The sequence below is a fragment of the Dendropsophus ebraccatus genome, chromosome 5, assembly GCF_027789765.1.
Source record: "Dendropsophus ebraccatus isolate aDenEbr1 chromosome 5, aDenEbr1.pat, whole genome shotgun sequence".
NCBI lineage: Eukaryota > Metazoa > Chordata > Amphibia > Anura > Hylidae > Dendropsophus > Dendropsophus ebraccatus.
Window position 1 is genome coordinate 36,956,069 of NC_091458.1, and position 16,545 is coordinate 36,972,613.

Consider the following 16,545-nt stretch of genomic DNA (forward strand, 5'->3'; position numbering starts at 1 on the left):
CATCAGTCTGGCTCACACATGATATGAATATACGAGTGGTCTCTACACATCTGCTACAAGTATGCACTTGCATAGTCGAATGTCAATTACAATTACCTATGGGGAAAGGCGTTCTGTCCGCTTAATAAATTCATGATATCATAAATCCTAGAGATGATACCCATGGTAGTGGATACTATAGTATATGTCATGCTGGGGTGACCAGGAGGATAGAAGTAGTTATGCAGGGCATCTGGGAGCATTAGTACCTGTAACAAGAGTATGTGTTAATGGTAGTGCAGTGTCCTGATATCCTTGTCCCAGCTGCTGTAGTTTAAAGTTGTCATGAGGCTGAGAAATCTTTCCCATTAAATATCTGAATTATTTTCTGGGTATTTTGAGTGTAACAAGGTTCAGTGCCATTTCAACATACATTGTTGTATAAAGATGTGCAAAGGTTAAATATTTCTCTGCACTGCCAACTATGGTGGATCACATATAGAGGAAGCATGAAACATTGGTCACATGACCCTCCCCCAGACCAGCTTCTACCTGAATGTTCTGAGGGAGAAGTCTCCCAAGATGAACCCTCTCTCTACCCAGACAGCTGGAACCAGTCTAAACTAGTTGGTCTGGCCCTGGCTAGAGAAGTAAGAGAATGTCTGACAGCTTTGCAGCCAGGTAGTCTCTAGTTAATTTCTAGACTATTCAGTAAAGGCCCTATTCCACGGAACGATTATCGTCCGTAATCGTGCCGTGGAATAGAGTGCAACGATCAGCCGACATCGTTCATGTCGGCTGATCGTTGCAGTTGCTTGTTTTTCAACATGTTGTAAAACAAGCGACTGATACAGCAACGATCTGCTGCCGTCGCTCCGTTGAATAGGAGCATCGGCAGCAGACGCTGCTATATCCTATGGGCTGCCCGCATGATCAGCGATCACCCGGGCAGCCCCCCCCCCCACAGCTCCCCGCCGCCCCTCCCGCACTCACCCGCTCGCTGCTGTCGCGTTGAATAGCAGCGGCAGCGAGCGGGGAACGAGGTGCAAACGAGCGCTGAGAGCGCTCGTTTGCTCCTCTACATGACCCGTGAAATAGGGGCTTTAGTGTGAGCTGACATGTCTGTTGGCCCCCCTGCTAGGCCATGTGAGGAAAGAAGGTTTAGGCCTAGGTTAGTCTACACAAAGTCTGCTCTAAGTTGACCAAACCCTGCCAGTAATTCTACATCCAGTTCAGTCTAACCTGGGTCAGCTTCAGGTTAGTTGCAGTGATCACGGGAACATGTCACGTTTCGGAAAGTTTTACTGAAGACTTTCTCCATTTAATGCTGAAGAGCATTCATCTATACTAACCTGTCCCTGCTGTGTAATGGAGAATCATGTAGTCAGAAAAGGAGGCAAAGATTCTTCTGGTAGCTCAATTCTGAGTTAGTGCTATACACTATAGATGAGCTCGAGTCAGATTGCTTGGTATTTGAATAATAATGGCTGGTGAAGTTGGATGCCATAGGCCATAGGCTGTATCCATGTTTTCCAGGACTCCCTAGGGCAGCATCCAACTTCGTCAGCCATCGGTATTCAAATGCCGAGTGAACATGCTTGAGTGTGCTCATCGCTACTCTACACTACAATCATCTTTATCTTACGCCCTGTCATAGTAAATTGTATTACCAGTAACTATGAGTACAAGTATTTCCAGTATCTTCACCACAGTCAGCCGAGCTGTGTAGGCCCTTCTCAGCAGGGACTCTTCTTCTTGCACCGCATATATCTCCATTAGCAACACGTAAGTGCTTCCAGCATATTCAGAGACTTTCTTTCTCTTTCTAATATCCATTATTTATTCCTGTAGCCACAGTATATTTGTACACAGGAGATCCGTTGTTGGCTTGTAGACTTGTAGGCTGAGTTCGTACTGATGTCATGGCTTCCATTTTTACATGAATAATGACGGATCCCATTAACAGAAATGGAATTATATGATGATTGTTCTGATTTTACCATATTTAACATATACCCCAGTTATCCACAGTAGAATACCCTCTCCAGTTTTTAACGTTAAGTGTATACAGATTTTTTTGTCTTGCCTTGACTACATATACTAATATAGAATTGTCATTTTGAAAGGGGGATTTATTTTTATAAAGTTAGTTATATGTCTATGATTACCATTTTAATTGAATTATGGTAGTGAGCCATCTTAAAGCCCTATTTCACGGGTCGTTTAGAGGAGCAAACGAGATTTCTCAGCGCTCGTTTGCTCCTCGTTCCCCGCTCGCTGCCACCGCTATTCAATGCGGTGAGTGCGGGAGGGGCGGCGGGGAGCTGCGGGGGGGCTGCCCGGGTGATCGCTGATCGTCCGGGCAGCCCATAGGATATAGCAGCGTCTGCTGCCGACGCTTCTATTCAACGGAGCGACGGCAGCAGATCGTTGCTGTATCAGTCGCTTGTTTTTCAACATGTTGAAAAACAAGCGACTGCAGCGATCAGCCGACATGAACGATGTCGGCTGATCGTTGCACTCTATTCCACGGGAAGATTAGCGGCCGATATCGGCCGAATACGGACGATAATCGTTCCGTGGAATAGGGCCTTTAGTTGATGGGGGCCCCATGCGCCTCAGAGGAACTTATCTTTGAACTTTTCCTAACCTTTATGAAAGAAATAGCAATCTAAACATTGAATATCATCCTATCATCCATTTCATAAGAAGTATTAAGGCTAGGCTCAGTGGCCAGTGGTGAGTCTATCATTAGTAGATCCCTGTCAGACAGTAGATTGTGCTGTCTGGTACTGCGTCAGACCTACAAATGGAATATTGACGGCTTATTTTAAGGACAGGTCATCAATGCTTCAGTCTCCAGACTCTCCTTCAGCTGTCTTGGTTTACTTTTCCTGCAGTCATTTTGACATAAGTTTATATTGTGCCTGTGTAGCACACGTCCTCTCCAGATAGCTAAGGGTCACGGGCTAGATCTTCCCAGTGCACTGTGTGTATAGATAATACGTTGTTGGCTGTAAAAACACAGCAATGCGTCTTATCATCCAGGAGCTGAAACCATGTTTTACTCGGCCATAGATAGGCTTCAGCAGCCAGTAGATAGAAGGAAGAATAAATACCAAAACAGCACTCTAAATTATTGCATTTACCTATAGGTTTCATAAACAGAACTAAACGGAAGTCATAGGTGCCATTGGGTATACCAGAACCTCTATAGTTTTGTTTGGCCAGATAGTATGCTGCCCACCATCTTCATAGACATCTCTTTAGACAATAGAAGGTTCACACAACACATGAAAGAAAAGGTTAAAATAAAGAAAAACATGAAAAAAAACTAGTATGGCAAGTTACAGTACATAAATCTACTTTGAATGAACTGGCCGCTTCAGAGGTATGAACAGGAGGAAATTTCATTTTCACTACAGCGTAGTAATAGATAATAAAGTAACATTTTAATGAACTTTTTCCATGTTGCACAGACATGCCAGAGGTTAAGATCGGTCAGGGTCTCGGCGCTGAGACCCCTTCCAATCATCATCAGTCCCACACTGGTCGCCCAATCAAACTGACTGCAGACAACTATGGAGCTATCACTCGCAATAAGGGTAGCATCACACGTACCGCAACACAGCTGATTTTCTGCTGCGGATCGGCAGCAGATTTGACTAAATGAATGAACACAGCATCAAATCTGCACCATCAAATCTGCTGAGGATCCGGAGCAGATCCGCAGCAGATTTTACAGTGCGGATTTAATGCTGTGTTCATTTATTTAGTCAAATCTGTTGCAGATCCGCAGCTGTGATATGGTACGTGTGAAGCTACCCTAAAGGCCCTATTCCACGGAACAATTATCGTTCGTATTTGGCCGATATCGGCCGCTACGGACGATAATCATCCCGTGGAATAGAGTGCAACGATCAGCCGACATCGTTCATGTCGGCTGATCGTTGCAGTCGCTTGTTTTTCAACATGTTGAAAAACAAGCAAATGATACAGCAACGATCTGCTGCCGTCGCTCCGTTGAATAGGAGCATCGACAGCAGACGCTGCTGTATCCTTTGGGCTGCCCGGACGATCAGTGATCACCCGGGCAGCCCCCCCCCCCCCCCGCAGCTTCCCGCCGCCCCTCCCGCACTCACCCGCTCACTGCAGCCGCGCTGAATAGCGGCGGCAGCGAACAGGGAACGAGGAGCAAACGAGCGCTGAGAGCGCTCGTTTGCTCCTCTAAAACGACCCGTGAAATAGGGGCTTAAGTAGGAGCTGGCAACTAGCCAAGACCCTGACTGATCTCATCAGCTCTTTGAATAGGCCGCTGCGCTGGCTGCAAACTGCTTAGTACATGTGCAGTTTCCATGTGCCTTGCACCTTGGCCATGTTATTTTGCCCTTGGTGATGGAAAATCTAGGCTATGGCTCTGAATTATTAACTATCTCTAGGCTGTGGCTCTCCAGCTGTTGCAATAATACTACTGGAGAGCCATAGGCTGGGGAACACTGTTTTGTGTAAGGTGCCACAGGCTGGAGATAACTACTTCTAAAGCCTGTAAATCTACAGCGTGCAAGTGCTGGGAATATAACTTAAGTGTCAGTGTAAGGCACAGTAACAACACAACTCAAGTGTAGTGCAATATGGGTTAACATAGTATAAACCAAAAGACATCTTTGTGAAAAAAAAGTGTCTTTTATGATGGATAAAACTAAAAATTGCATGTGCTTATTATATGACATCTAAATAGATAAGTTCCTTAAATAAATGGACACTCTCATATATGGTCCTTATTATATATCGCCCTTCGGAATAATTTCTAGTAACCATGTACAATTACTATCAATAATTTACTCATTGTTGCTGTGGTGATTTCTATGTGAGCGACCATTTAGGCTCCTGGGGAGTGGCAGGGCAAGCTGCGACCCCCTCCATTAATGTGTCTGCCGGAAAGTGGGTCTTACATAGAAATCATCATATGGGTCATTGAGCAAAGCTGAGCACTGCTTCTTATCAGACGTAATGACGTCTCCAGGAACATGAACATGGGTTGTCCTCAGACTACAACTGTCAGCAGGACTCTCTGAGTTCACTGTCAGACCTATCTGATCATGTACGTATGCTTCCAGATGTTGCTGGAGGTGTGGAATAGTCAGGGTACTGTACATTTTGAACACCCAAAGTTAATATATGTGCGAAGCAATTTATTGTAAACTAAGAGAAAACTACCACATGCACACCCGTTGGGTTTTAGGGCATGTTGGATACATTTTTTCAAATTTCGGTAAATTTTACTGATTGCACTACTGTCAGACCAGACCCCTACATATATTAGCCTGTCTCCTCCTGTGTGTCTTTGGTGCCAACCGCTGACTGCAGCACCTCCACTTCAGAGACTAAGGGGCCTATTCCACCGAGCGATAATCGGCCGAATCGACCCGATTCGGGTGAACACTGCTCCGTTGAATAAAGGCAACGATCAACCAATGATCGTATCATCGTCTGATTGTTTAGGTGCAAACCAAAAATCATCGGGCACCGACCGTGCATCACTACGTGGAATATCGGTGCGCGGCGGACGACCGACGATCTAAAAACATCATACTTTACCTATCCAGGCTGCAGGTCTTCTCCTGCGCTCCTTCTTCCCCCCAGTCCCGCACGCAGCAGCAGCTTCGGAGCGGCCTGACCTGACAGATCACTTAGCCAATCATTGGCCGGGGCGGCCGCGGCCAGTGATTGGCTGAGCGGCCTGTCAGCTCAGACAGGCCACTCCGAAGCTGCTGCTGCACGCGGGACTGGGGGGAAGAAGGAGCGCAGGAGAAGACCTGCAGCCTGGATAGGTAAAGTATGATGTTTAAACAAGGGCTGCAAGGACATGGGTAACGATGTCCCTGCAGCCCTCGCTAAAAGATTATCGGGCCGTGGAATAGGCCGAGTAAACGAGAGCCGATCTAGCAAATCGGCGCTCGTTTACATTGTTGATCGGGCCCCCATCGGCCCGTGGAATAGGATCCTTAGGGCCATATTACACTGAGGAACCTGTCAGGTCAGCGCTCTCTTCCTCCTCTCTTCCCACTTGCTGCCTGTGCTATTACTTTGAGCGGGGAGCTGTGGGAGGGGTGGCCCAGATTAGATTGTCTGGGTGGCCCATTGGAGAGAGCAGTGGTCTGCTGCCGCAGCTACTATTGCTTGAGCGATGGCCAGCAGACTGTCGCTGTCATTTTTTAAAATAAAACGTTGAAAGACAACTATCAGCCGACATGCATGTCAGTTGATCCTTGCCTTTTAACATAACCTATTACCCCAAACAATTATCGTCCGGAACAGCCAGTAATCGGCCAAGTATGGCCAATAATCATTTAGTGTAATAGGACCTTAACTCGTCTCGGGAGTGACAGCCATTCGCCCTACGTACTGCATATTCAGACCCTAGACATGACACCCCTCTAACCAGACCCTCTAAATATATTTAGACCCCAGACCCAATATTTCTTTTGAACAAAAGTTGGGAACAAGGACGTTAACTATAGAGAATGTTTTCTACTGGATTAAACCGTCAATAGTTAACGGCTAATTATATATTTTAATTGGGGGGAGGGGGCTGGTTATACACTATTTATGAAGGTGGCTAAAAATAGTGAGACTTTTGGTAAAATCAGAAGAGTTACCATGTCTGCTTCTATGGGTACTTATTCTTCTTCTGCGCGCCTCCACCATGGTGGGATCTGCATGGACTCTTTGTGCCTCCTCCATGATGCAAGGTCCATGCATACAGCACTGACCCTCTATTCTAAGACATCTTATAATATATATTATTTGTAGCATTGATCTTTGTCTCTTTTGGGCACGCTTCTATCTGAATGCATTTCCTGGACTAGTCGTCAGGCTGAGACATCATAAATATTTATTACTAAACAGAGAACGAGAACCATCTTTGAAACATTAGGTAAAATGTAATTTCTTTGTGTTCCCATTAAAGCAAAGTCACCGGCAGATGATGTCACTGGCCGCCGACATCCCATTATACGATCACATCAGCTGGTCTAGGAGACTGGTGAATGTTCTCTTATTATGCAGCTATAGATCAGCTGCTTGTACAAGGGAGCAAGGACCCTCCCATCTGCCAATGTGCACAGTGCTGGGGCTGCCTGGATTCCTGGAGCTAACCACTAGCTCAGGCATCGAGAGCAGACACTATGTGCACATGGAAAGAGACAAGACTGGAGGAGACAGACGCTTTTCTATAGGATCTGATCTCAACCCTCTGAATGAAGCTGCCTTTATTCCCAGGATGCCAGGATGGGCCAGTGCTGCTGCTGCTGCTGTGGGGACAAGACGGTACAGTCTTCCTATTTATCCATGAGCCAAGGCGAGATGCAATGTCTGCTTTATTGTCTAGCACTGTGAGAGGAGGGGCTGCCAGACAACTGGTGGTTTGCACACAAAATGCATGTGTCATAGTAAAGGGAAACACTGGGGCTTTGTGCGGATACATAGTCGCTGGATAGTATCATTAATGGCTATTTTCTCTAGATCCTCCTTATAAAATATTGCTTGTACTAAATAACTCGCAGGATATGACTTACCGGTGGATCAAGTCCCCCACCCCTATACTTTTCAATGTAAATTGCATGTAGTAAGCAGTAACCTATGCCCCTACGTCTAGTTGTAAATGCATGCAAAGCCAAACTAATGTAGTAGAATAATTGATATTGTGTAGAAAGTCCTGCACTACATATATATATATATATATATATATATATATAGATATATATAGATATATATTAAATCTTACTCTATCACTCTATCATGTATACTGCGATCAGTCAATGCTATAACTAATACATAGCAATTATACAGTTCACGTATATGGGAAACAGACGCTGAACAAAATTGCGTTCCTTATGGTGACACTTGGAAACCCGAGGAGTGGAGATTATCCCCTAGTCATACCTGAGGGTGAATGGCACTATTCGTTATAGGAGGTTTCTGGTGCCCATAACTTATGACAGGTTCCAATTTTTCGGCTGGTGTTAGCATTATTTGTATCATTTTGTGTTATGTGTAGATACGGCCTTATTGATTCGATATAGGGTGACTGTTTAATTTGCTTGTTGCTATGGTGCGGACTGTCATGTGAGCAGAGTTTAGAGTTTTTTTCTTATACATTATAGCGGTCATATGAGAACATGGGGGGGGGATTGATTTATGAACTGTGTCCCTGTAGGCAGGGCAGGAAATATGACTTATGGAAATATTGATTTTTCTCTCTCTTTTCTGTTCATACTGCTTAATATTTGTCACCCGTGTTGCAATGATGAGATAGTAAGTGAAATCTGTTCACAGAACAATATTGAGGATAAGCAGTGCAGGTAGTGATAGTGCCGCAGAGTATTGTAACTGAATGCAGGAAGCAACAGTTGTTGCCACTATTGACCGTGCATAATGTATCCTTCTATCCAGGCTATAGGAAGGAGTGTTGGGTGACGGAGGGTAGCAACAATATACAGCCCCAATTTTGTTTCAAAGCAAATGACAAAAATAATGTTTAATACCAAAACATGAAACCTGAAGATTATGGATTGTTCTTTTACTTCTACAGGGAAGGGGAACCTGCAGCCCTCCAGCTATTACAATTCTTGTCATGCCTGACTTTGGCTGTCCAGACATGATGGAAATGATCGTTTTGGAACAGCTTGAGGGCCGCACGTGCCCCAGCCCTGAAGTAGAGGAAAAGAAGATGAAATTGCTCAGTGCTGAGAAAAAAAATTATGAAATCACCTTACTAAAATGGTCAATGAGTCTGCAGATACAAAGGAAAGCGCATTCAAACCTTACCAAGCTATGGGCTAAGAGTCCTATAACACAGGGCCATAATCTGCTGAACTGGCCCATATTGCCCTCTGTAATAAGGCTAGTGATCTATGTACAAGCAAATGCTTGTGTGTCAGCTGATTGGGTCATTATGGACCATCATAATATCATCCTCGCCCCATGTAATAGGGTATGATTAATTGCAGCAAAGGGCCCCAAGAGAAATGCTTTAATAGTTTGGGAAACCCTCCTCGCCCAGTGCTCCAGCCTTGTAACCATTCTGCAAACAAGTGCTGTCTGATCTATAAAAACTGTGCTTGGTTACCTTTTGGAGTCAGGCCATGTAATAAGACTGAGACTAGAAAACTTTCTTAAAATTTATGAAAATTAAAACTTTCTTAATTAGTTCAGAGAGGGGAAAAAGTTGTTAGTAGTTCCCGGGGCTGTACTGTTATCCAGGGAAGGTAGATATAGGGCTATGACTGCAAACTGAATCTCTGCTTTACTGATATGCTGATATGATACTGGTATCCTATACATTTCTGAAATGTTTACTATTCACATAATGTTTCATCTTTCTGGTGTGCTTTGCTTTTCATGCGGCTTTCCATGTGGATTTTGCCGTAAGATGCATATTGGAATCTATGCAGAATCTTTTCTGTGTGAATGTAGCTTAATATTGCTGCCAAAATGGGCCATATCTTTACAAAACAGCAGCCAAATCTGCAACAACAACAACAAAAAACATTTTGTGTGAATTGTCTCAGCACCACAAGATCCTAGAATTTAACCAGCGTCCTCCTCTTTTCGTCCTCCCTTTGGCCCACTTACATCATGCTCTCCACTGATATCTGCCCCAAGCACCATGGCTTGGTAAGGCACAAGCCATGTAGATAATGGCAAAAGTATATAATAAATCTTCATTCATAGATATATACACACAATACAACATTTGGAGATGAGGGAAGTTTCTACAGGGTCCCCATACCAGAGGAGAAGGCAAAGTAGTACAGGAGCGCTCATGCCTGATCATTGCCCTGGGGAGGACAGATGTGATCCAAGAATTTCTCTCCCTGGGGGCCGCACATCTGACATATGTGACCCCAGGACTATGAGTTGGGCGTCACTGTGTTTTACCTGTAACTGGTTCACACTTGTTTTATTTCAAATTTGTGGAACACACAAGACAATGGGGCTGATTCAGGCTCAGGAGGAATAAATGCCGAATTCCTATAGGGATCTTTTTAAATCTCTTCTGCAAACTGGAACTATAAGCTACTTACTTGGAGACTGATGCATTATGATACTAAGAGCCTTGGCATCCACCCTCAATACAATTGAAAGAATTTTACAGATTTAAAAAAAAAACAACATTTAAGTTAACAAGGCTAAAGTGCAATTTATTACTATAGTGTTTATTGGTAAATTAAATATCTGTTTGTACATAGTTTATAGTGTATAAGTACATTATCAGAAGAGACTGCATTGTATACAGGTTAAGGCTGGGTTCACACTACGTATATTTCAGTCAGTATTGTGGTCCTCATATTGCAACCAAAACCAGGAGTGGATTAAAAACACAGAAAGGATCTGTTTACACAATGTTGAAATTGAGTGGATGGCCGCCATATAACAGTAAATAACGGCCATTATTTCAATACAACAACCGTTGTTTTAAAATAACAGCAAATATTTGCCATTAAATGGCGGCCATCCACTCAATTTCAACATTGTGTGAACAGATCCTTTCTGTGTTTTTAATCCACTCCTGAGGACCACAATACTGACTGAAATATACGTAGTGTGAACCCAGCCTAAAGGGGTTATCCAGCGCTACAAAAACATGGCCACTTTCCCCTACTGTTGTCTCCAGATTGGATGGGGTTTTGAAACTCAGTTCCAATGAAGTAATTGGAGCTTAATTGCAAACTGCACCTGAACTGGAGACAACAGTAGGGGGGAAAGTGGCCATGTTTTTGTAGCGCTGGATAACCCCTTTAACTATAAGCTGAGACTTCAATGCTGTGATCTTCTCATAGGAAAGTTATTATAATCATAGCAAAATAATTCCTTAATTTACATAACCCCAACATATTCATATATTCAATATTCAACATTTTCCGCTGCACTCAGATTGGTCCCTGCCTCCATTGGGGTTCACAGTCTTAATGATAAACTTATATTGTATGTCTTCAAGTGTCAGAGAAAACCAACACAAACATGTGGAGAACATACAAACTCGCTTTCGATGTTATTGGTGGGATTTGAACCCAGTGCTGCAAGGGAACACTGCGCACGCCAAAGATATAGCACCACTCCTATCTATAAGCTGTGCCTGACATTGTAGCTCAACCCCATCCAAATGAATACAATCCATACTTTCTTACCCCAGCCATAAACAACCCTTTTTCTTCTAATACAGGAAAGAGGAACCTCCGGCCATTTTGGCTGTTGCACCACCACAGTTCCCATCATGCAAACTTTGGCTGTCCAGGCATGATGGGAATTGTAGTTTTGCATCAGCTGGAGGGCTGCAGGTTCCCTGTCCCTATTCTGATAGGTCACCTAAGGGCTGGCTAATCACAGGCAATCCTTCTGCTGGGAGTCCCCCTGATCAAGTATTATTAGCAGGGGAACCTGCCAGTACTCATTCTCTCTGCAGCGACTTGCAGGATCTTGGAGCGTGAGCGTTCCTTGCAGCTGATAAATATTCTCCTACACATAGAAGCTGGTGAAAAATATCTGTTAATGTTGCAGTGGAAAAGGGAATCTATGCTGTGTAATTAATGGTAAGTGGATTATAGGGTGTAATAGGCTGGGTTCATACTTGGGGAATGAGGAGTCACACTTTATGCTGATTTGATAAGGAGAATTCTCATTAGGAAGTGGCAAATCAATTTTTGAAGAGAAAATTACAATTTGTGTCGGACGTTATCCCTTAAACATACCATATGTGCACATGATTGTGCAGATTATGTGAAGTTGCTTGGCCCTGTTGGTTGCTGGCGTTGGTGAATGTTGTTCTGTTCTGTCACCTTTAACCATAAAAGTCAATAAATTTGGTGGTTAATGTTGTAGGACACTATCAATGTTTCTTTTACGCATGACTTGTTTAACCACTTGAACTCAATGGGGCAGATTAACTAGGCCTGCCTAATATTTAGACCAGACCGTGTGAAGATCCACGGTTGTGTCATTGAGGCACAAAAGTGTAAAAATTAAAAAAAAAAAAAAAATCTGTCCAATGGACTTGTTCAATATTAATTATAGCAACTGGTTGCACATCACATCAAATAGTAGACAGAGGGGAGAAAATTCCAGGAGGACACCTCATATGGGCTGAGAAGAGAGCAGATTTGTAGGGGAGAATCACTTGCTCCTCGTTCCCCGCTCATTGGCGGCGCTATTACACACGCTGACAGTGAGCGGGTAAGTATTGGGGGACCCGCAGGGAGCTGCTGGGGGGCTCCATGGCCGATCTAAAGATTGTAGGAGCCGATAGGAGATTGCGGCGGTCTGCTGCCGCTCCTATTACACGGAGCGACGGCAGCACACCGTTGTCATATTAGTCATTTGTCTTTCAACATGTTGAAAGACTATGACTGAAACAATCAGCCGACATCGTTCATGTCGGCTGATCATTGCCTTATATTACACAGCCGCAATGGCCGATAATCGCTCTGTGTAATAGGGCCTTTAGGTTATGTGAAAGTACAAAGCAAAAATATTTCATGCGGAAAACTATGGAGGCAGTTGAAATATAAGTAGGCAAAATTTTTAATAAAGACCTACACAACTGATAAAGTGGTAATCGTAGATTAGGAGAAAGGGTATTCTTTTTTTCAGAAACAGTGCCACACTTGTCCATGGACTGTGTTATTACAGATCAGCCTCTTTCAAGTAAATCAGGTTTTTTAATTTAACAATAGCAAATTGGAGACAGTAGGCAATGTCTGATAATCTATTTTACTCTGTATAATGCAGAATTAATGGGCTGCAAGACTCCACAGTGTTCATAGTGTGGGCCTTCACTTTTTGCTGCTAATGGTTCATTTGGGACATTATTAGCCTCTGAGTGTTTTGTTCCACTCTTGATTATCTATCAGTGGTATTTTACGCCTCCTGCGTCTTTGATCCAATGAGTTTCCATTATCTCGGCTGCTGTGTCGCAATAAATAAGCTTACTGTGGTATTCCTTTAATGTAATTATCTTCTAGATGCTTGTGTCATGATGATGCCGGAGACCTAACAACGACAAATATGCCTCAAATTACAGCGTCTGACTGAGAAGCATAAAATTACCCAGACCGATTGATTTTGTCTTTTTAGCCCAACAATGTTAAAATGTAACACAGCTATGATATAAACTATGGGAGTAATTTTTCAATGGTAGTGTTGATCGAGCATGCTTGATCGAGGATAGTGCTCGACCGAGCATCAGGATGTTGGATCGAGCTTGAACCGAGCACCTTGTGATGCTGAGGTAAAGGTGGCCATCTGACCATACACATTCCCATTGATTTTAATGGAGCTTGTTACTCGAGCATTGAATATTCCCCTACTCTAGAAATGAGCACTTAATAGAGATGAGCGAACCTGGAGCATGCTCGAGTTGATCTGAACCCGAACTTTCGGCATTTGATTAGCGGTGGCTTCTGAACTTGGATAAAGCCCTAAGGCTATGTGGAAATCATGGATATAGTCATTGGCTGTATCCATGTTTTCCAGACAATCTTAGAGCTTTATCCAAGTTCTGCAGTCCCAGCTAGTCAAATACCGAACGTTCGGGTTCAGATCGACTCGAACTTGCTGTGAAGTGCTTGCTGAACACTAATCAATGGTTTTAACAGCATTTAAAGATATGCCTCACAGCAAACCCTATGAACAAAGGCAACAATAAACAAGGAACTGTCCTCTTCCATTCACAAAAATTGGAAAGGTGTCCGGGCATGCTCTGTGACTTTTGCAGAGGTCATTCCACATGGAAAGGGAGACGGAACGCCTATTGTCTTCTCTATATACTGGTGTCACTTTTCACTGTATACATCATTTTTCTGTTTACACTGTTTACACATCAGTTTCCATCATCATCATCCTCCTTATCATAATAGACAGAACAATAAGTCACAGTTTAGTTTTAGCCCTAGTGGCCAGAATGAAGACCGCAAGATTTCAAGATTGTTATAAAATGTACACAGTACACTAAAAAATAAATCACCAAATATATGTTAACTTGATATAAACCACTGAAAATTTTCAAAGGAGAGGGGGGCTGAGAATAGAGAGTTGTTGCTGCTCATATACATGCAGTTGGCTATGCTTTTGAGGATCGGTTGAATACTTTTTGTCCGGTAATACATTGGTATAGGCATTACAGTATTTTATAACTTGACACCTTATTACATAACCTGCCCTTACATGATTGGAGCTTGGTGTGATAGAAAACATCCTGTGTAAGGGGAATCTGTGGATATAAACTACTTATCAACCATAGGGGTCAAAGAAGGTTAACAAGAATCGTTGTGATGAACAGGGAGTATACAGCCAGGAAACTGCAGCCTGATACAACATTGGTGTCCAACTTACACGTCAGAATACACAACTTATCACTCCTTGGCATATATGGGCTATAGTAGCAAACAGACTGTTTGCCATTGTTGTCTTAGGAAAACAGAAAGGATTCTAGAGGGCAAAAATGTATCTCTGAGCAATGGAGAAATATTTCTAGATCAGATGTATCTAGATCTCTGTATAACCATGCTGATGGGTCAGATTTGGCCCAATTGTCACGAATCAATGAACCCTTCTCATCAGGGGAATCTTTCTTGGTGCACTCTTGGGTCCTCTGGTCCTGAGGATGGACATTTGGACAGTCGAGTTAGCTAAGCATTGTACCCAACCTAATGGCAGTTGTTTTTTTCTAAAGCAGAAGACACTTTCAGAAGTCCAATTCACCCTGCCACAAGGGTCCTATAGTCACGAATCTGTTCTTGGAAAATTACAGCAACTTTTCTTGCCTTCCTGCTCTTCCCCTACATCCATCATATAGGTCTTGTTTGGAGGATGCATGGTCCATGGTGTCGAGTTCCTGCTGTCCCTTTCTGCTGCCACCCTATGATACGGACCCGTGTGCATGCTTTCTTTTAGATTTAGGCTCCGTTCATGATATATCACAGATACATAACATACCCCAATAATGGGTTGCATAATCATCTCCCATAATTTTGACTGCAAATATAGTGCCTTAAGCAGTGCCATTCCACCTATTAGATCTGAAGTCATTGGTGACAGCGCAGGAGCTTTGTACTGGTGATGTTACTCACACTCCCCTATATGTTATAGAACATGTATCCTGACATGGGGTTTGAACAATTATGTTTTTCCAGTGTTCTTTTTTGTTTGTTTACTCCTGATTCTAACGCTCCTGTAAAAGTCCTTAGTCTGCGCTAACCTCTCTACTACTCCGAGACTGCCTCTCAATTCTGTACCTGTCTAGGGCTTATCCAGTTATCAGATGTTACATCTTAATAATTTTCTGCTTTCAGCTTGGTTTGTTTAATGTGGCATACAAAGTATCTAACAATATACTTTCCCCACAGAATGAAGCTGGTCTTATGAAAGAAAGAGAACTATCACTTGAACTTGCAACCATCAGAAATGAAGTGGGTGAGTAAATCCCTTTTAGTGCATTATGAACAGAATTACTATATTGTTAATGTGTGTTCTGCCTTAAACTGTGTAAAGGTAAGGACAAAGGGTGATATCGGGTGTATTTTGACCAGTAGCAAATCCCCACAGATAACCACTTCTGCTCTGGACAGAGACAGTCTGAGACAGAGGCATGAGACATAGACTCCCATTATGAGCGGGAGGCTAACAGCATTCCGCAACGGACAATTCCGCCACGGAATTCCGCTAGTTTTGCTCAGTGGGAACGGGGCCTTAGTCCCTCATCTCTCTTAGAAACTGCTCCCATGGTACCCAATCTGTCTCACAGACTGCTTCAATAGTCCTCATCTCCCCCTAAACTGCTTTTATGTTCCAGTATCTATATCATAATGGCTGCCATGGTCCTCTATCTCTTTCACAGACTGCTTCCATGATCCCCTGTGTTTTTATATATTTCTCTTACAGTCCCCCATCACTACTACTACCACCACTACCATGTTGCGCCCCGTTCCACCATTTGAGACTTATTTCATGGTTCCCTAAGTTTCTTATAAGCTGTTCCAGTGGTCCCCCCATGTCTCTCTCATAGACCACTCCCTTGGTCCCATATGTTCCTCATAAACCATTGTCCTTCATCTCTCTCTTTCTTACTGCTCCTTACTTGGCCACTTTATAGTAAAATAGTTCAGTATAAAGTATTACTAAGTGTACTCACAGCAATTACTGACCCTATTTACCTCATAGAGCTAAAATCAGACGCCCCTCCTCCAGGCTGGGCTGCCCTGCTCTGTGGTGAGTCTGTCTATAAGATGGCTGACATGGAGGAGCATGTGACCATGTCCCACCCCCAAATGTTCTCCATTGAGCCTGTATAAGCCTATGCCACTGGGGCGGGGCATGGTTACATGCGCCTCCATGTCTGCCGTCTTATAAACATACTCACCACAGAGCAGGGCAGCCCAGCCTGGAGGAGGGGAGTCTTATTTTAGCTCTATGAGGTATCCAGGGAGCTGCTGTCAGTAAGTAATGTGAGTACACCTACTAATACTGTACACTGAACAATTTCACTATAAAGTGGCCAACCCCTTTAAG

The 16,545-nt window shown here is 43.4% G+C and overlaps 1 protein-coding gene across 2 annotated transcripts in view; it reads left to right on the forward strand.

Annotated features, from left to right (window-relative positions):
* Positions 1–16,545, forward strand: part of MTUS2 (microtubule associated scaffold protein 2) — a 53,837-nt gene that overhangs the window by 17,853 nt on the left and 19,439 nt on the right. The window contains exons 1-2 of one of the 2 annotated variants that reach the window (XM_069969875.1): positions 7,151–7,308; positions 15,384–15,450. In XM_069969875.1, the coding sequence (XP_069825976.1) occupies positions 7,270–7,308; positions 15,384–15,450 (106 nt within the window). In that variant the 5' untranslated portion in view covers positions 7,151–7,269. Of the gene's footprint in view, positions 1–7,150; positions 7,309–15,383; positions 15,451–16,545 lie in introns of those variants that run through there. The other variant, XM_069969874.1, reaches the window with a different exon arrangement.